At 35.3% G+C, this 20,482-nt stretch overlaps 1 protein-coding gene across 1 annotated transcript in view; it reads left to right on the forward strand.

Moving 5' to 3' along the window:
- si:ch211-168k14.2 (phospholipase D1) overlaps nucleotides 1-20,482 on the forward strand; it is a 54,534-nt gene that overhangs the window by 16,131 nt on the left and 17,921 nt on the right. Inside the window, exons 11-19 of the mRNA XM_056465472.1 lie at nucleotides 2,754-2,903; nucleotides 4,010-4,093; nucleotides 4,949-5,030; nucleotides 5,158-5,268; nucleotides 6,327-6,536; nucleotides 10,111-10,366; nucleotides 10,608-10,736; nucleotides 12,562-12,687; nucleotides 13,323-13,441. Coding sequence (XP_056321447.1) covers nucleotides 2,754-2,903; nucleotides 4,010-4,093; nucleotides 4,949-5,030; nucleotides 5,158-5,268; nucleotides 6,327-6,536; nucleotides 10,111-10,366; nucleotides 10,608-10,736; nucleotides 12,562-12,687; nucleotides 13,323-13,441 — 1,267 coding nt within the window. The remainder of the gene's footprint in view (nucleotides 1-2,753; nucleotides 2,904-4,009; nucleotides 4,094-4,948; nucleotides 5,031-5,157; nucleotides 5,269-6,326; nucleotides 6,537-10,110; nucleotides 10,367-10,607; nucleotides 10,737-12,561; nucleotides 12,688-13,322; nucleotides 13,442-20,482) is intronic.

Here is a 20,482-nt window from a genome sequence, read left to right on the forward strand (position 1 = left end):
TATGTTTTTACAAGACTTTTCAGAGATCCTTAATGATTTACACGTTTTTTTTTTCTCTGGCCACACCAAAAATAAACAAACAAATAAATATTTTTTAACCATAAATTTATAATAATTAGAAATTCTCAAAACAAGCAAAATATAGCTGTATACATACACTTTTTATTCAACAAACCCTTTTAAAAAAAAAAACAAAACAAAACAAAACAATTGACATTTAAAAAATAATTATTGTCATGTATCTAGAACTATGCACTGTAGTCTGTCCTAGCTAAAGGTCCTAGATCACCAGTTCACTATGTTAGACCACCATCTCCATGCCGGATAAATACGATCCAGCCCCGGATGCCAGATCTTGTCAGAAAATGTTTCTCCAGGTATATGGACAACAAGTCAGCAGAGTTTCCAATACCCAAACCTGTTAGCCAGTATTCAACTGAATTAGCAGTTTACAGGGTGGGCCATTTATATGGATACACCTTAATAAACTTATTGGGAATTTCACAAGAAAAACAATGGTGTGCTTGGTTTTAAACGTAACTTTATTCTTTCATGAGTTATTTACAGTCCCCCCCCCCCCCCCCACATATACTTATTTGCCACAAACCGGACGTTAATTTCACCAACCATTCCCATTTTAAGGTGTATCCATATTAATGGCCCATCCTGTACTATCAATATAGGAGTTGACTGAGAATACCAGAGATGAGAAGAAGCAGGAGACGAAGTAATGGTGATAAAGAAAAAGCAGAGTTTATTGAATAATCTTAGTTTCGTAAGATTCAATGCTTAGACTTCGTCTGACCAGGATAAATGCAGCAAGTGTTATTATACCACAAGCAACAGCAATGGAAAATTACTGCTTCACAACATTGTTCAGCGACAATACAGACTTTGAAATGGAGACATTCTCTTATCTCTTACTCATGAAAACAAGTGTTGCTTGAATCCACACAGTCATAAGATTTTAAGAATATGGAAAAATGAAAATAATAATGAAGCAATAATTATATGAAAATAGTAGTATTAAAATACAAAAACGTAATAAAATGACAAATAATAATCAATAATAATAACAATCAAATCATTAACTAATGATCAATAAAATAATATAATGATAATTATATAAATGACTAATGATTATATAATTAAATAAAATAATTAAATGAAGAATAAATGAATAAAAACAAATCAAAATAGAACACAACCCAAATTACTCGAAACAACACACACATAGGTTTGCTACAAGGATTCTCAGATCCTTAGTTAGATTCTTCAACTATATAATTAAATGGGAAGTTAATCTCCTATTAAAGCAATGCTATTGTAAAAGATGATTATTAAACAATGAATAAAAAAGTAACTGTAAAAGAAAGCAGGTGAATAACTGTGTGCGGTAATGAAAGGATGATCACCTGCACACTGTTAACGTCAGGCTCATAAATAATCTGTTCAAAGAATGGTTAAACCGAAAGTGGCAACCTCTGCTGCTTACTCAAACAGATTTTTTAAAGAATATCCAACTCTTGAAAGCAGGCATCTGTTTTTGTTCAATCTATTTCAAAGGAAACCGATCACATCAGTTGCGTTTCCAGGCACGGTTGCTAATTTCACACAAGAAACGGGAGCGTGCAAGCATCAGCTTTGCGCGTGACACTAAAACCCTCGTCAGTGAGTGAGAGTCTCTCCATGCTCATGATCATCCTCTCATTCTTTTCTTTTGCTCGCGTGAACACAGTTGTTTTTGTCAGTAGTGCTGCTTCTTGATGGGCATCTTTATTGTCGAACTTTGCTTTTAAGAACACTACTATTTAAAAATTATTTTCAGCTGGCCAAAGCAGCTAGTGGGTGTGGTTGTCTAACTCGCCACATCTAAAATCTACCCACATTTGGCGGGATGGCAGGTGTTAATGTCAAGCCTTGCTGACAATTACTAATTTATTCCTCAGAAATTTGAGTTTGTATCCCTCACTTTTAAGATGTGACCTCAAATTTTGCAAGTTGACATCTCACAGTTCTGAGGAAATAGCTAGAATTACGAATAAACACACTAGACCAGAGATGCCCAAAGTAGGGTAGGGCCTGTGGTGCAAAGTTAGAGTAACTATTGATTTGGTCTGCCATCCGATCTGAAAAGAGAGGGAGAATGTTGGTGGTTGGGGCAATTGTCTTTGACAGAAATCGTCAATTTGAATTTTAAATTTAGCTTAATCTTTTGTTTCTTAGCTTTATTGCTGAGCTACAAAAACGGAACTGAAATTAACTAAATAAGACTTTTAAAATGTAAATACTGTGACTTGATGTACAGTACATCTGACATCTACGAGCATATCAAGGTGCAGCTTGACTAGTGCAGTGTTTCTCAACCACGTTCCTGGAGGATCAGCAACACTGCATGTTTTAAATGTCATTTTTCACACTAATTACCAGCCTTTTAATCTCTGCTAGTGAGCTGATGATCTGAATCAGGTATGCTTGGTTAAGGAGACATGGAAAATGTGCAGAGTTGGTGATCCTCCATGAACTTGGTTGAGAAACACTGGACTAGTGTATTCAGCATTGAACTCCATTGTGTTCTAAATAGAATTGTGTATGTTTTTACTGTAATAAGTTCATTATAAAATGTTTAAAATGACACTGAATTAGATATTAAATATGATTTAAAGCAATGTTTTATAGTAGTATGTTTATGCATTCATTCTTATTTATTTATTAGCTGTAACAAAACTATTAACCATAATTTTTCTTCACAGGGCACTTACTATCAAGTGCTCCACATATAGACAGGCTCGTTGGTGGGGACACTCTATAGATGACTTTTCTCAGATGTTTGGACAGGACTTTCTGAGGGAAAACCGCCATGGGTCTTTCACACCTGTTAGAGAAAACACTACAGCAAAATGGTGAGAAGTTTTGCTGTCATAGTAATCATTAAGGCATATTCTAACTAGCTCCAGTTAAAACTATTCACCTTATTCTCCGCATATGAGTGGGCGCAGCCATTTGAATCTTTTTGGCTCGAGACTTCCGGTCTCATTCACTTCCATTCATTTTTAGACTTTAAAAACAGCTCGTTTTGCTGCTTGATGTTGCAAACTGAGGTTTTCTTATTATATTATTCTGCTTTGTCTGTATAGTCATGCAGATACTTGCTTGTAGAGCAAATAGTTTGACCGTTTTCAATCCGTTTATAATCATTTCTCCCATAAGCAACTTAATCGGAAGCTCTAAAACAATCGCAAACGTGAGCGCACTTCTGCATCGAAGAATAAGGTCAATAGAGGACATCACTTTTTTTTTGTAAATATACAGTTGAAGTCAGAGTTATTAGCCCCCCTGTTTATTTTTTCCCCAATTTCTGTTTAACTGAGAGAAGATTTTTTTCAACACACCTTAACATTATAGTTTTAATAACTCATTTCCGATAACTGATTTCTTTTTTCTTTTTTTTTTGCCATGATGATAGTAATTAATATTTGACTAGATATTTTTCAAGACACTTCTATACAGCTTAAAGTGACATTTAAAAGCCTAACCAGGTTAATTAGGTTTACTTGGCAGGTTAGGTAAATTAGGCAAGTTTTTACATAATGATGGTTTGTTCTGTAGACTATCAAATATATATATAGCTCAAATAGGCTAATAATTTTGACCTTAAAATATTTTAAAAAAAAATTCAAAACTGCTTTTATTCTAGCCAAAATAAAGAAAAGAAAAAAATATTATCAGAAATACTGTGAAAATGTCCTGCTCTGTTAAACATCATTTGGGAAATATTTAAAAAGAAAAAAAAAATTAAAAGTGAGGCTAATAATTCTGACTTCAACTGTATATTTGGAATTGTACTATTTAAAATTTCAAGTATTACTTCAAGATCAGAAGTTCAGCTTGGTCCTTATCCTTTTTTATGTCGACATGTGCGCAACACTTACCAGAACATTTTCTGTTAAATCTCTGTGATGTGCCCTGACACAGTTCTTAAATGAAGCGCCCTGTGCTCCTTTTGAAGGTTTGTCAACGCAGCAGGATACTTTGATGCCATAGCTGATGCCCTGGAAGGAGCAAAGGAGGAAATCTTCATCACAGCCTGGTGGTACAGATAAGAATCAGCATCAATTACTCCACATGTACCTAGATTTCATTCTGTGATTGCTCATTTCTTTTTGTGGAACATTGTATCTTTTTCTGTTATTGCAATGTGATAGCTGTTTTTCTCTTCAATAGGAGAATGTTCAGAAAGAATATATAATTGGTTGTTTTTAGCTAATCATTTTAACTCTTTTCCTGACAACCACTGCCAACATTTTTTGATGATTTTCACCTAAAATTGACGCCCTCAGAATATTTTCTGCTAGAAATATATGACCGTATTATATATCAAAATAAACCCAGCAGGCACACAACATCATCAAAAAATTTATATCAGGTTAGATTTAGATGTGATCAAACTTCAGAATCTAGCCAGTGTCTGAGGACAACGTTATTTTGACGCACAATAACGACATCAAATTACGTTGATATTTGGTTGATTTTAGGTTGTGTTGGAAAGTGACCAAAATCCAACAACGTCTGATAGATGTCATAGTGGTAGCGTCAACACAACGTCAAGGTGTAACATGATTAGACGTTGATAATCGGTTGATTTTAGGTTGGACATTGGACATTGACGTCGGCCTGACGTTGGGTTCTGACATCAACCCGATTTTCATTTGCAAACAAAATCCAACGTCCCCACAACGTTGGGGTATGTTGGTCTACAATGTCAATATAATGTCATGTTGACATCCTGTGCCTGCAGGGAAGCCACTCAACCAAACTTATGGTACAACGTAAGGCAGAATGAATTAACAGAAGTTTTTAAATGAACTATTGCTTCATACAACAGAAATAAAGAATGAACATTGAATAGAAGTTGTCAAAGCATGACGTGTTTTGATAATGCTTTCAGGTTAAGTCCAGAAATCTTCCTCAAACGGCCAGTGGTAGATGGGAACATGTGGAGATTAGACCACGTCCTCAAGCGCAAAGCAGTGAGTCTGAACACCTGCTCAAATTTGGACTTCTGCCAGCTTCATTCTACTTCTCGTACATCTGTATATTATGTTAAAATTGTTAACATATTAGTTAATCCAGTTAAAATGTTTTGTGTAAACTCAGGAACAAGGAGTGAAGATCTTTGTCCTGCTCTACAAAGAAGTGGAAGTGGTGATGGGACTCAACAGCGAGTACACCAAGAAGACCCTGATGGGACTTCACTCTAACATCAGGGTGAGCTGATCAGAATGTCAAACATTATCACAAGCAGATTCTTGTCCAGAAATGACAGTATTACAGAGGGGATCCGTCCCTTTGAATCAGCTTCCCACTCTTATGTCTATCCACATCTCTCCAAGAACTAAGGCTCAATCAAAACAAATCATAGAAAACCTGAGAGCACTCAACTTGCGCACTACCTCAGGACACAGGAGTAGCATGTTACTTAGATCATGTTTGGACATTGCCAAAATCCTCGCTCATAGAATAAGGGGGATCGCGCAGTTGGGAACCCTACAGATTGTGTCTGGAGATGGTCAGGTTCTTCCTTGCAGATTGTTTCCCTGAGAGCCTGAAGCTGCTTCCCTGGATCTCGCGTGGCACCATAGCGCTGTGGTATTCATCAGCGCAGCACCTCGGGCCGATGCGTGATTGACGCGCCGTCACATTATCTTATTGGAGAGCTGGTTGAGTCTGGGCAGAGGAGTGACACTGGGAAGTGGCTTGGGATCCACACCCCAAGGACGTGTGCGGTGAAGCAGCTGGGTGGAGGTATTCCTGGGCCCTGCTGGTGTAGAAACACCTGCCAGGGGCGGTGTCCTCTGGAGGGTTTGCCAAAGCTGGTGGAGACGCAGCTGTTTTGCACAAAGGTTGACACCATCTACATCATGGTATTATTTTTGGCAGAGGGCCCGCTGTATTTTTTTAAGTTAATTTCGGGTAAATTTGGGCTATTGAGAACGATGTTAAGTTTATCAATTTGGGTTTATATCAGATGTTTCTCACATTTATCAAGAAGTGAGCCAAACTTTAAAAAAATCTATTTACACTTTTCCAAAAAATGGTTTCTGTCGTTGAAAGGATATGGATGTATGATGTCTTTTTTACAGTCTATGGTTTATATAATGAAAGGATTTGATGGGAATGATTGATTAAATAGTAAAGAATTTATTGATTTAATAATCATTATAATAATACAATTTAAATAATAATCCTACGGACCAGAATTTCCCAGTGTCTCGTGCAGTTGAGAAAAGGAATCTGACAAGCTGGCCGTCTGTATTGATTGACAGGTCATCCGACACCCTGATCACATGCCCTCCACTGCATTGCTCTGGGCTCACCATGAGAAGTCAGTGGTGATTGACCAGTCGCTAGCCTTCCTGGGAGGGATTGATTTGGCTTATGGAAGATGGGACGACTACCAACACAGACTGACTGACGTGGGGAGTGTAAGAAGAAGCCCTCAGCACAGTCCTGCTATTTCCCCCAGCCTCACTCATGTAAGACCGCTATTACCTGTTGCACTTTCTGAGACTAACATCACCATTAATGTAATTTGCACAATTAATAATCTCAGTCATTCTGATCTATTACTGTACTACTGTTTAGAAGGTAATCAATAAATGGTCACACTTTATTTTGATGGTTCTTTTGTTGAATTTAAGTTACATTGCATCTACATGCCAACTAATTCTCATTAGATTATAAGTAGACTGTTCGGTTGGGGTTAGAGTTAAGGTTAGTGTAAGTTGACATGTACTTGCAAAGTTTCTTATAGTCAGTTAAATGTCTGAGAGTGTGTCTGAGAGTGTTATTGCTGCTTAATATTTATGGATATTATGGTGCATTTCTTAAATTAATGGAGAGTTCAAAGGACCAACTTTTATTTGAAATAGAAATTTGAAACTTTTATCAATACTTTTTTACTAATTAAATGCATACCTGCTGTATAAAAGTATTCATTTGTTTGTAAAGTAAAAATATAATATTACACAGAAGTGAATTGTACAGGAATAAACCTCTAGGATGTGACCCTAGTAAACGTGAGTGGCTTCGCAATGTTTCTTAACATGCCCTGCTATTGACAGCTGGGTGTTTCTGAAATCTGTCAAAGACCTCAACGGGGAACTTGAAGCGCCAGAACATCTATTTCAATCTACTCTTTAAAGCCATGTAAATTCATCTGTATAACTGCAACATAGAGGTGGCACAGTGGCTCAGTGGTTAGCACTGTCGCCTGACAGCAAGAAGGTCACTGGTTCGAGTCCGGGCTGGGTCAGTTGGCGTTTCTGTGTGTAGTTTGCATGTTTTCCACATGTTGGCGTGGGTTTCCTCCAGGTGCTCCAGTTTCCCTCACAATACAAAGACATTTTCTTTTGGTTGAATTGGATGAACTAAATTGGCTGTAGTGTATGAGTGTGTGTGTGTGAATATGAGAGTGTATAGGTGTTTCCCAGTACTAGGTGGCAGCTGGAAAGGCATCCATTGTGTAAAACATGCTGGAATAGTTGGCGGTTCATTGCGCTGTGGCTACCCGTGATAAATAATGGACTAAGCCGAAGGAAAATGAATGAATGAACTACAACGTATTTATTTGACATTTATTCTTTCTTGTTATGAAGTAATCACATTGATCTTCGATCGTTACTTGAAAGCATTGGGAACAAAGCTAAATTACAATTGTAGCAATTTATATTGTGTAGCCATTCTGACAATGCTGTGGTCCAGACTGCATTTCAGTTGTACGCTTACTGGGATTGATTTTGTGGCTGGCGATTCAGGGCCTCGGCCTTCTTATTCTTTTCTTTTTTTCCAACGAGCCAACGTAAAATTGCAATTACGGAGCATCTGGGGCACCCTTGAAGGGCCTGCGGTTGATAATTCCAGTCCTTCTCGCTGGGCCTTTCCTTCCCCCCAGAGAGCTGCATTAAACATAAAGGCCCTGCATGGATGACTGAGTCAACAAATGACTGGGGCCACTAAATGGGAGCTTGATTTCGTCTATATGCCACCTCTCCCGGCCTGCTGCCTACCTGCCTGCCATTGTGTCATTAAATATGGGTCTGAGCTTTTAAATAAACATGATTTGAACCCAGATGACGGCACTTATTGCATTTACTAAGGGGCTTCTCTTAGCATGCTTGAGTGACTGTATCTATCAATGCGGGGCTCCTCAACTGTAAAATCTTTGCTAATATACATGAAACTGTTACAGCTGTTGGTCTAACCTTTCAAAACGTCTCCTAAGGAGCACAGTGATATTTGCACTTAATAAAATTATGCCCACCAGGAGAATAGTGCTCTGACATTTGCCATTTGTCAAGTCGAGGGCACTATGATCCCCCATGAGCCATTAACTCGCACACATCAGAGGGCATTTTACCATCGCTCAGACTGGAGTCACTTACACTATCGTTTAAGTCATAGCTTCCCTGGGCCGATGCTGCACGGGTGGCCATTACCGCTCCCTACAGTACGTATCACAGGCTGACAGCTAGCCAGATGTGGCAGCCTTGTAGATAACATGGAAGTTTTCACTGTTTAATGGAAAAGATTGTCTTTGTTCTTTGGCCCTGGATTGTGCAACAGTTTTTTTTTCTTGTCTTTTTGCAGACTTTTTAAATGTTTGAAATCTAGGAGCAAAGAAGTCATGAAAATAAAACCAGCATTCAAGAACGCTTTGAATGAAACCAAATTTTTATTTATCATTTGCTAACCCTCACATTGTTTTGTATCTCTATGACTAATTGTGTGTGGAGTTGTGTACAAAATTTGTTGCCTATTATAGAAAACTCGAATGAATTTATCATTTGATCACATGAATTTCACATGTGAATGTACAAACTGTCGTTCACGATGACCCACACTAGCCTGTAACCAGCTGGTGAGATCTGCCAGTTGCAGGCATGGGAGGAGTCAAGTTGGACAATAATGTGCTGAACCAAATAACCAAACTTTATTGCTGCATTTGATTTCTGAAGAAAAAAAAAGTATCTTAAGTTTAATATTTTTTGTTTTTAATATTTTTGTGCATATCAAATGTTTTATTTTATTTATTTAATTAAAAATGCTTTATTCTACATTAATATATTAAATTAATAATATATTTAATTTAGAATATTTGAAGAGTTCAGATGCAAAAACCGTGCAAAAATTTATAATAAAAATGTAAAAAATATATTTAAATTAATTATATAATATTTAATTTAGAATATTTGAAGAGTTCAGATGCAAAAAACGTCTGAAATTTCCATCGAAAATGAAAATTTTTCTCAGGTTCCTTTGTTTATGTTGAGATATTTTACTTAAAAGGCCAGGAAAAGGACTTATTCTTTGCCATAATAGTGACATTACTGAACATACACACTGAGCCTGATAAAAATGCACATTTTAGAGGAAAATTTCAGACAGCATTTGGAGGATTTTGCATCTAAATTCTTCATTTCTTCTTATACAAACATACTCTTATATACGAATAAGAGTGATAAGAACATATTTAAATAACCTAATCCTATTACATGGGTTTTCCATGTGATTTTCCTCAGAAGTGAAATTTTACATGTGCAAATTTAAATCTACATGAGGTCACACATGATCACGTGCAAATTTACATGTGAAAACTGTGGGACATTTCTGTAAGGGACTGTCTTAAATTTAGAAGCTGATTAAATTTAACCTAAATTTAACTCTTTACACTCACTATCCTTCAGATAGTGTCAAAGCATTATCAACCGCCAATTACTCTGGCATATGTTTTATAGCAGCAACCCAACACCAGGAAACACAGATATACTCATTCACTACGGCTAATTTAGTTTACCTAATTGATGTAATGTTATGTTATAAAGAATCCTGATCAATGCATTTTGGGAGGCTCATGTTCCCCACAACCCAGTTTGCACTAAATAAAAGAACTGATTTCCTTCCTTTCCTTAAAGACTTGAGACTGATTTTAATTTTGTTGCACACAAGGATCACTAGGATGCTAAATGAGATGAATAGGATAGATAAAGACACAAAACATGTCTTATCTGTCTTACAGTATTTCTGTTTCATACCTTTTTTGTTTTGTAGCATTCAGTTGCCACCGTGGAGGAGGGCGAGGAGGTGAAGCTTAATGTGGTGGTTGAAGAAATTCATACTGGAGAAGGAGGAGAAGGCAGAGCTGGAGATGCAGGCTCGGTGGAGGATCCAGGTGAGATCTGTGCAAGTTTTATGATGACTATACCTAAAGAGGATCAGAGAGAAAACAGCCTCACCCTACCCACAGAAAGACTGCTAAGAACACCCTCAGAGAAAAGTCACCACAGCTTTGATGCTACAGAGTCCAGTAAGAGGAATTCAACCAAATAAATGACTCCAGCTTTATAGATATGATTATATTTATTGATTTATTTTTTTTTACCTAAATATACTGTATATAACTGTATATAATATATAAGTATTTTAAAACCTTAAATATTAACTTTGCTGTACTGATTGTGGTGCAATTATTAAACATCACATATTACATTACACTATATAAATTACTTGCCTAACAGAGATCATGTGTATGTGTGTTCTGTGTGTAGAGCATTACAGCAGGACTAGTCTTAATTCCAGGACACCTCTCACTCTTGAATGTTACACCAAAAGCTTGTCTCTGCATTCCAGCGATTCCTACTCTCTTGGCCTGCATCATTCTCTCCCTCTGCCTTATGGTTAGTATACACTAGTACTGTCACTGTACCAAAATTCCAGTACTCAGATTCTGTAGCAGTATAATTTTACTTTAGATGAAGCCAAATTCACTTTATATCATCCACATCACAAGCTCTTGTCATATTAAAAACTTTAACCAGCATTTATTGGCTATAGATTACAACAGTTCCACAAGTAAAATGACTTTTAAATTATCCATAACGAAATTGATTGGCAATAATAACTGATAAACCTTTTGAGATCTGAGGTTGCTAGTCGATTTTGCATGCTTTCATTCAACCCTCTGGTAACCCCTCTGGTACGTAAGTGTTGGTTTCATACTGATTACTTTATCAAACAATATTTGTTTGCAACATGAGTACTGCATTTTAAAGTAGACACTTCCAGCTTTCTTTAGATATGTCTCATGTCTGTGTGTCTCAACTCTGTGAGTTTCAGTTCATTTTAGTGACGCGTTTCTAAAAACAGTTCGCAGAGACAAATGAAAGAACGCGCATACTGTATAATTTCCTCATTTTGCATAAGCACACACTTTTGTTGTTATTGCGAGTGTACACAAAAAGTAGACACTTAACAGATTCGAATGGTGAATAAAGCTTATTTGTGTGACCAAAATCAACAGAGTATTTTTTTTGCACCGATAGGAAAAAAAATGCTGGTCACGCCGGCATGACCTGATGATCTCAGAGGGTTAATTATGCTTGTTCTTATACTGCATTACCCATGATGTACAGAAAACTGCTCAATATTATTTATACATGTAAACATTTAATGCTGTTCACATTTACAAGCATATGGATTCCAGACTGAGCAAGTACACTGAACTACTGGTTTTGCAGAGAGACTGGTATTAAAAAACACTGGTGTCTAAGGCATTATGTTTTGACAACTCTAGCAAACACACATACATGGACCCTTTTCACAAGACTGTTATGACATGTTTAACAATCATCATAATCTTAAATCTTTAATATTTTGATATAAAAAAAACATGTACATTTATGTGTATTTATTTTATTTCTGGCAGCTGTTATCAGTCTCACACATTTTTTACCTTTTTCTGAAAGTCTTGATAACACCATCATGGAGTTTTTTCTTTCTTTTTTCAGTAAATGGGATTGTAAAAAAATATATTTGTTGTATTCATCCATTCACTGCGCTCTGAGTGTACCCAACTATGACGACTTCCCAGAAATATGAAACGGGTCCATTATGTTTATATTAATACATAAAACTAGTAATTTGACACAACACACTAAGCAATCAATCTGTAATAGTTGATTTATCATATACGAGTACACCCCTCACAAATCTCTCTTTTAAATTAATATTTTCTATAGTAAGCTTTACAATATTATATTTGTGCATATACATTAGTTTAGTCAGCACTGAAGCCAAATCTGGAGCTTATCTAACAAAATAACTTACAACAAGGTTCAAAAATTTGTAGCACAAATTTAAATGTTGGAGAAAAATATAAAATAAAATTTTCAAAAATAGCAAAAATCAAGAGAAACAAAAAATATAAAAAAATTTTGAAATGTAGTTTGTATTTTTTTTTTTTTTGCAATATTTTGCATGAATTTAAATGTATTATCTTTCCATTTCTAAAGATGTTCTGTGACTAAAATATTACATTAATAAATATATCTGTTTAATAAATCTGTTTTGTTCAAATGCACCAATATATATTACCCATATTCGCTGAGAAATGGATAAAAATAATTTTTAAAATGGGGTGTACTCAATTATGCTGAGCACTGTATATGAATTGATACAACATTGTATCTGTGAAATGTTTTTTTGTCTGTCGATGTGTTTTAGAGACCAGTTCCCTAAGAAGTTACATAGGCAGTACTGAACTCTGCGGAGAGACTCGTTTCTGGCATGGCAAAGACTACTGCAACTTCATCCTCAAAGACTGGGTCAAACTCAACAAGCCTTTTGATGGTACGTCTGCAAACTCACAACCCACAACCTCAGCCAAAGTATCTTCTTTTTAGACCTCAGCTGATTATTTTGCATTACAAAAAGTGAAAAAAAATCAAGACATATTCATATTTCTGTGTTTCTCGAAAAACAAAGCTTTAGGCCTTTAGACCAAAAAAACAAAACAAACAAACTAGCAAACAAGAAAGACAAAAATGACAACTGCTCTACACATTCTTTGATATCTTAAGTCAGATTCATCAAATGAAGCAATCTCTCCAGCCCAGGAGTGAGGGAAAGAAGGCATAGAAGTTGTTTCCAATAATCCCATTCTGTAGCCGGTATGGGGTTATTTTCCCAGCTCTATTCTCTTGCCAGAGGGAGATAACTTCATTTTTGCATCTCTGCTTTGTGAATGTGAAGTCCTGGTTTCGCACATAGTGCCAACTGGGTAGGACACAGCAGGAGAATGGAGGAGTCTGATAGATGAATGTAGTGAAATACTCGAAGACGGTTGCGCACTGACAAAGACGGTGAAAGAGAAAGACCACACTGTGATGCCTTCAAAAGGCCTGTCTGTCATCTCTGCATAATGGTTTGGCTAATGTTGTTATGAATTATAGAGGCTGTTTGTTGTTTATTTTGCTCTGCTTAAGATTTCATTGACAGGTATAAGACGCCACGGATGCCCTGGCATGATATTGGTGTGATGGTTCATGGAAAGGCTGGGAGAGATATTGCACGACATTTCATTCAGAGGTGGAATTTTACAAAGGTAGGAGAAATTCGGGATGTTTTTTAGAAATCTCTGCCTTTGACCATTGAAAAATAAGGAAAAGGTGATTGGCTCTTTAATTTTTCATCTGCAAAAAGATAGAATTTCAAAAATGATGCTCTGTAAAAAATAGCAGTTGTGTGACTATATATTATAACACAAATTGTCTGTACACTTACAGAATATTTTAGTTAACAATTGTTTGTAGTTTTTTGTACTGTGATTTACATGACCAACCAGACAATATACAATTTAGTAAAAACAAATAAATAAATAAAAGAGGGTGGCACGGTGGCTCAGTGGTTAGCAATGTCGCCTCACAGCAAGGAGGTCACTGGTTTAAGCCTCTGCTGGGCCAGTTGGCACTTCTCTGTGGAGTTTGCATGGTCTCCCTGTTGGCGTGGGTTTCCTCTGGGTGCTCTGGTTTTCCCCACAGTCCAAAGACATGCAGTATAGGTGAATTGGATCAACTTAATTGGCCGTAGTGTATGTGTGTGTGAATGTAAGAGTGTAGGTGTGTTTTCCAATACTGGGTTGCAGCTGGAACATCCGCTGCGTAAAACATATGCTGGATAAGTTTGCAGTTCATTCCGCTGTGATGACCACTGATGAATAAAGGGACTAAGCCGAAGGAAACTGAATAAATGAAGAAATAAAAGTCTTAAACTTAAAAAAGCATTAAAGTTCAAGAGATCAATGTTCCGTTTGAAATCATACATATACAGAAAACACTCATTAATACACTGTTACATTTTCAAAAGTGTAGCTTTTAGTTTTTTAGTGTTTTTCAAGTTTTTTTCAAGTTTTTTTTTACACTTTAAAAACATTGATCTGTTGTGTGACAAAATTTGAAGAAAATCAAGAAAAATAAAGTGACTTTCATTATTATTTTATAATACATTATAATGTCTTAGCGATGAGATACGAGGATTAGCTGCCAGTACAATATATATTGTATTAATAAATACTTATTAAATGAATATATTCATTTCACAGTGGCCCAAACTGTGCTTACTGAAATAAAAATCAAATAATGTCAAATCAAATTAAATGAAAAAGCTAATGCATTGAATTAACAAATGCTTGTATTTTAATGACTAATTGCCAGGGTTTATATTTTTAGGTCCTGAAATTCAACGTAGCTGTTTGTTTTAGCTGAGAATGTTAATATTAACTAAAAATATTTCACCCACGTTCATACTTAAATTTAGTACTTCATATTCATCTTCTAGGATTCACTTCAAAATAGTCAGTTTTGTTTAAAAAATCTATAATATTCAAAAGGCAATTTTCAGTTCATTTCATTTCAGTTCTGCTTCCATAAATTCAGTGGTTTAAATTCGGCTGTTAAACTTCAACCTTTCAATATTAAACAACACGGCTCAATCCCAATTTATATCTTTGTACCCCTACCCCTCCCCCTTCCCCCTTAAAATTGTGTGAAGGAGAAGGGCTTCAAAATCTACCCAAAGAATTGGGACAGCACTACAACACCTGCACACGTCATCATATGACATTACGATCTCTTGCTTCAAATGAGATCAGACGATCGCGACTGCAGTTATTCCAGTTTTTGGTATTTATCTTCAGGAAATCACTAAAGCCATGTATTAGGTTATCATAACGATATAATGTGGCAATAAGATCGTAACTGTACTGCGCATTTACCCCCTGGCCATATTTATCTATGTAAACACACCAAAAACAACATCAACATTATACCAGACACTGTAAAAAGCTCATTCCCAGCCACTAGACTTTTCTGACAGGGTATTCGAGTGTCATCGAGTGACAGAATGTTGTGGAACTGCTATACAAGAGTTATGATTATGGATTATAGGTCGCGAAATTTAGTGGTTTTTATATTAGCGTTTTTTTCTTTTTAAGTATGACAGTAAAACACAGACGTGGTTATGAATATATTAAAACATGTGCTCGTTTGTTGTAAAAATTTGTAATAATGACAAAAAAATGCTAATTTGTGGATCTCCTTATTTCCAGGTGTAACTATCCTGCCGTTGTGGCTGGTATATTCTGAGAAATTTTCTTACCCCTTGGTTTCGAGTGTGGTCCTGAAAAATCTTTGTTCAAAGGGGTATCTACTCCATCCCCTTAGCCCTACGCCTTCAAGCTAAAGAGAATTAGGACACCCCTACCCCTTCACAGGAAAGCGCAAAACTAGGGGTTGTGGTAGGGGTAAGGGGTAGGGCTTAGGGGTAGAATTGGGATTGGGCCTCAGCATTCCAATTCTTTCAAAGTCTGAGTTGTAAGATTATTACATTCGTTTTCTAGCACTACTTTTACAGTGAAGCTTTTGTAGCATATTTAAACCCTTTTCAAAGTTACAAGAGTTATATAAAATAAAACATCTTAAATTCTAACTTTCTGAGCTATACTGTAAATAACCTATGAGTAGGCTGAGGCTCACACGTGCAGATTTCCGCAGATTTCTAGCCCATCATTATTTCTGTTTATTTACTTGTGTAAACCATACCTGCCAACGCTCCCGTTTTTCCCGGGAGTCTCCCGTATTTCAGACCCATCTCCCGTTTTGTTCTGTCACCCGAAAATCTCCCGAACTCCCCTTGGTCCTCCGATTTTTGGTACAGTCCCCGGATTGACCAGGGACCCCGCTCTTTAGTTTGCTTCTCGCCCACAACTATTATATGAAAATATTCATATGATTTACTTAAAATACAGTTTGTAAAGTAATATTTTCTGTCTTTTAGTAGAGATGTTATATGAGAGACTTGCTTTGTTTAGCAAATAAAGTGGATGTAATTGGATTTGCATTGAAAACATTAAATAAAAGACATTATTTTTATTTCATATATTACATTTTTAGTTTTGATACTCTCAAAATCATTCCGCGTAAATCCGCAGATTTTCATCTATATTCTGCGCAGAAAATGTCCGCAGATTCTGTCTGACCCTACCTATGAGCAACATACAGTACTTTTCATCTTGAGGAGTTTTACATTTGTCAGAAAGCATGCTCCCCCCATACAGTATTGTATTGTTTGTTATACAGTATATGTAGAAACCAAATCCTTGAATGTACATAAAAATGAGCTTTTAAATTGTTAGAGGGTGCACAAACACCACCTCCATTCAGAAGTCTAATTGTAAGAAATACAGATCAGAGAGCATGCAAGAAGCCGCCGTTTCCAAGTCTTTTTGTAAATCCATCTTTATTAGCTTGAGCTTAGCACCCCCTGCAGTTGCTCATTGTGTCCTGTTCTGAATGCCGTCAGCATTCAATGGCCGCCTGCTCTCTCAGCCCCCTTTTAGAGCAATTAGAGGCCTTTTTACTTTGATTGTTCAGTAATTGAATTGGTTTGAGGCCTGTATGATTTCCTTTGGATTATGCCAGTCATATTTCAGGCTTGGCTAGCGATCAGACACTCTGCTGGTGAATAATTAAAGGAGAGGAAGCCAGGTGTGTGTGTGCGGCAAACAAAAGCCAGTTGAATGCCTCTGATGAGGTGTTTAGTGGAAATGAGAATTTACAGCTCAAAGACAGACTAGTCTCATTTATATCTTTTGCTGTTGATTAGGGAAAACCGCTCATCACGTTTCACAACAAAGAAAGTATTGCGAAGTGGAAACAATCCTGTCAGTGATTTGTGAGGAAGGTGCTATCAGAAATAAAAGAGGACTTTGCTTATACAGTGCTCAGCATATACAGTTGAAGTCAGAATTATTAGGCCCCCTTTTGAATTGAGTTTTTTTCTTTTTTAAATATTTCCCAAATGATGTTTAACAGAGCAAGAACATTTTCACAGGATGTCTGATAATATTTTTTCTTCTGGAGAAAGTCTTATTTGTTTTATTTCAGCTAGAATAAAAGCAGTTTTTAATTTTTTAAAAATCATTTTAGGGACAAAATTATTAGCCCCTTTAAGCTATTTTTTTTCTCGATAGACTACAGAACAAACCATCATTATACAATAACTTGCCTAATTACCCTAACCTGCAACCTAGTTAAGCCTTTAAATGTCACTTTAAGCTGTATAGAAGTGTCTTGAAAAATATCTAGTCAAATATTATTTACTGTCATCATGTTTAGAAATGTGTTAAAGAAATCTTTTTCTGGTAAACAAAAATTGGGAAAAAAATAAACAAGGGGGCCTAATAATTCAGGGGGGCTAATAATTCTGACTTCAACTATATAAGTACACCCACATCTTTTAAATCTCATATTTTTAATGGGAAGCTGTACAATATTATATTTGTGCATATACTGTACATTAGATTAGTCAGTACTGAAACCAAATTTAGAGCTTATCTAACAAAATAACTTACGATAATGATCCAAAAACTAGTAACACCCAAATTTATGTTATAGAAAAATATTAAATACAAAAAAACAATTTTTGAAATTTTGAAGGTTGTAATTGTTATTGCAGAATTTTGCTTGAATTTAATTTTATTATCTTTCAATGTCTAAATATATTTGGTGACTAAAATATTAATAAATATATCTGTTTAATAAATCTGTTTTGGTTAAGTGCACCAAAATACATTGTCTATATTTACTGAGAAATGGAGAAAAAGATTCATTTTCAAAATATGGTGTAGTCAATTATGCTGTGCACTGTATATGTACAAACTTATGTATTATACATATAAAAGTTAGTTGGTTTTAACACTTTACATTAAAATTTTCTTTGTTTGCATTGCTAAATTGTAACAATATTAATACTAACATTGTTTGTAATGTATTGCTCATTGTGAGTGAATGTTAGTCAATGCATAATATTGTTAACTTACAGAAATCTACTGTATATTTAATCTTTTTATATTCAAATGCATTTATTATAAACGATTGCATTTATGAATTAAAAATCAATATACATTTTTTAAATCAATAAACAATTTAAACATAATAACTTTTTAAAAATATATTGTCTTGTTTTTTTTGCAAGCTTTTTTCCAGTCATCATTGTTATGCGCTCTTTCAGAAATTACTCTAATATTCTGATCAGTCAAAACCTACCTCTTCTCTTTAGCCTATTGATACACTGTAAAACCCAACTGTCAGCTTTATCAAATAAAATGAGTGTAGTTAACTCAAAATTTACTAAAGGTTAATTCTACTCATTTGAAAAGAGTTTTGAACTCAGTGTTGAAGGTAATGAGTTAATTAAATTCCTCATTACTTCAGCTTAAATGTAGTAAGTTCACAGTACTCATAGATTAGATTTTTTTTAACTCAAATGGATTGTAGCAATCTTTTTTAGGACTTTTTTAGGATTGATTGTACAGATTTTTTAAATTTATTTTTAGTTTTTCATTTTTATTGTAACATATATTGTGTCGATCTAGTTGTTTATTATTTTAGCCATGTCTGTGAAGCACTTTGGTTAACATTCATGTTGTTTTAAGATGCTATATTCATAAAGTTGACCTTGACCGTTATTGAATAATACAAGGATGAAAATGATTTATTTAAAATAGAGTTTGTTTTAACATCTATTTACTGTATTATTGATAAATAAAAGTATTAATAAAGTATTATAAAAAACATTCCTGCTAATAAAAAATTTGCATAATATCAAAATGAAATCATTTTAACTTTTTTAACTGTTAATATGAATATTTTGATATTTGTTACTGCACATTTGCTAATTAAAAGTATAAATAATAGTATTAAAAAACTAGTAGTTTAAAATGTGATGTACATACAGTACAGAAATGTTAATATTTACAGAATAAACCCAGCATTACTCTCCGAAACAATTGTGCAGTTTCTCATTGTCTTTACTAAGTCTCATTATTAAACAGTTGACTTCTGACTTCTGCACCTGTGCTAAACTAACTGCTGTTATAATCAGAACTAAAATTAGAATCTATTCTTCACTCTCTAAACATATGCTCAGTGATTTACAGAGCTTTACACGTATATTCTGTACCTGTAATACGAAGAAGAACAAAAAACAAATTAGTTTAAGTCAAATCTTTTTTTAGAACTGTGGTGAATCAGACATGTGATTCACTATCAAGGTCACTGGAGTTATGAGTATGGTTTGGGCAGCTGCCAACAGCCCGTGAGCACAGTTAATGTTAGTTCTCCCTCATCAGGGCTCAATGGATTTTAATCAACACATTATGCCAGTTGTTAATTGCCTGAGAACCATCTGTTTATAACCACACAGCCCAGATTACCGCTTGCCCACAGTGTAAGCTGACACGGCGTACAGCTCGCTAATTTGCACCATGAGCTCTTCCTTCAACAGAGGTGAAAACGTCAAGTCAAATAAAACTTCCAAAGAAACTCTGGCGCAAGTGAACAAATCATAATTTTGGGCTTTGTTTTAGTAACACTGTTTCACACAGAACAGAACTGAAAGTGTGGATCTGGGGTGTCAAACATACAGCCCACAAAGGCCTCAAAGCTGATCGGAAGAATGATGTAAATAAATAAATAAATAAAACATTAATTTGAAAATTAGATCAAGGGATTTTGTTACAGTGTTTTATTTGAAATGCTGTAGACAGCTTTAAAAAGTGAGAGAGCTTGGATTTTGTGACATAAAGTGCAGTATAATATAATTGTTTTAACCGTGTATGAGAAAGATGGATGCAGCATTTTAGAATGTACACTACCTGACAAAAGTCTTGTCTCCTATCTGCATTTTAGGAGCAACAAATAATAACTTGACTTCTAGTTGATCATTTGGTATCAGAAGTGGCTTATATGAAAGGCAAAGGCCTTTAGATTACGCTTATATTACCAAATAAAACATGAACATGCCTTGATTTTTAATTATTTAATTAGGACAGTAAGGTCTGACTTTGCTTAGACAAAAGTCTTGTCACTTAACAGAAATAATGTAGAGTACAGAATATAAAGTCATGGTGCAGTGGAAAAAAGAATTAACATTGTGTATGACTCCCATGAGCTTGGAGAATCCATGCATCCATATCTCTACAATGACTCAGATAACTTATTAATAAAGTCATATGGAATGGCAAAGAAAGCATTCTTGCGGGGCTTTCAGAGTTCATCAAGATTTTTTTGGATTCATCTTCAATGCC

The sequence above is a fragment of the Danio aesculapii genome, chromosome 9, assembly GCF_903798145.1.
Source record: "Danio aesculapii chromosome 9, fDanAes4.1, whole genome shotgun sequence".
Classification (NCBI taxonomy): domain Eukaryota; kingdom Metazoa; phylum Chordata; class Actinopteri; order Cypriniformes; family Danionidae; genus Danio; species Danio aesculapii.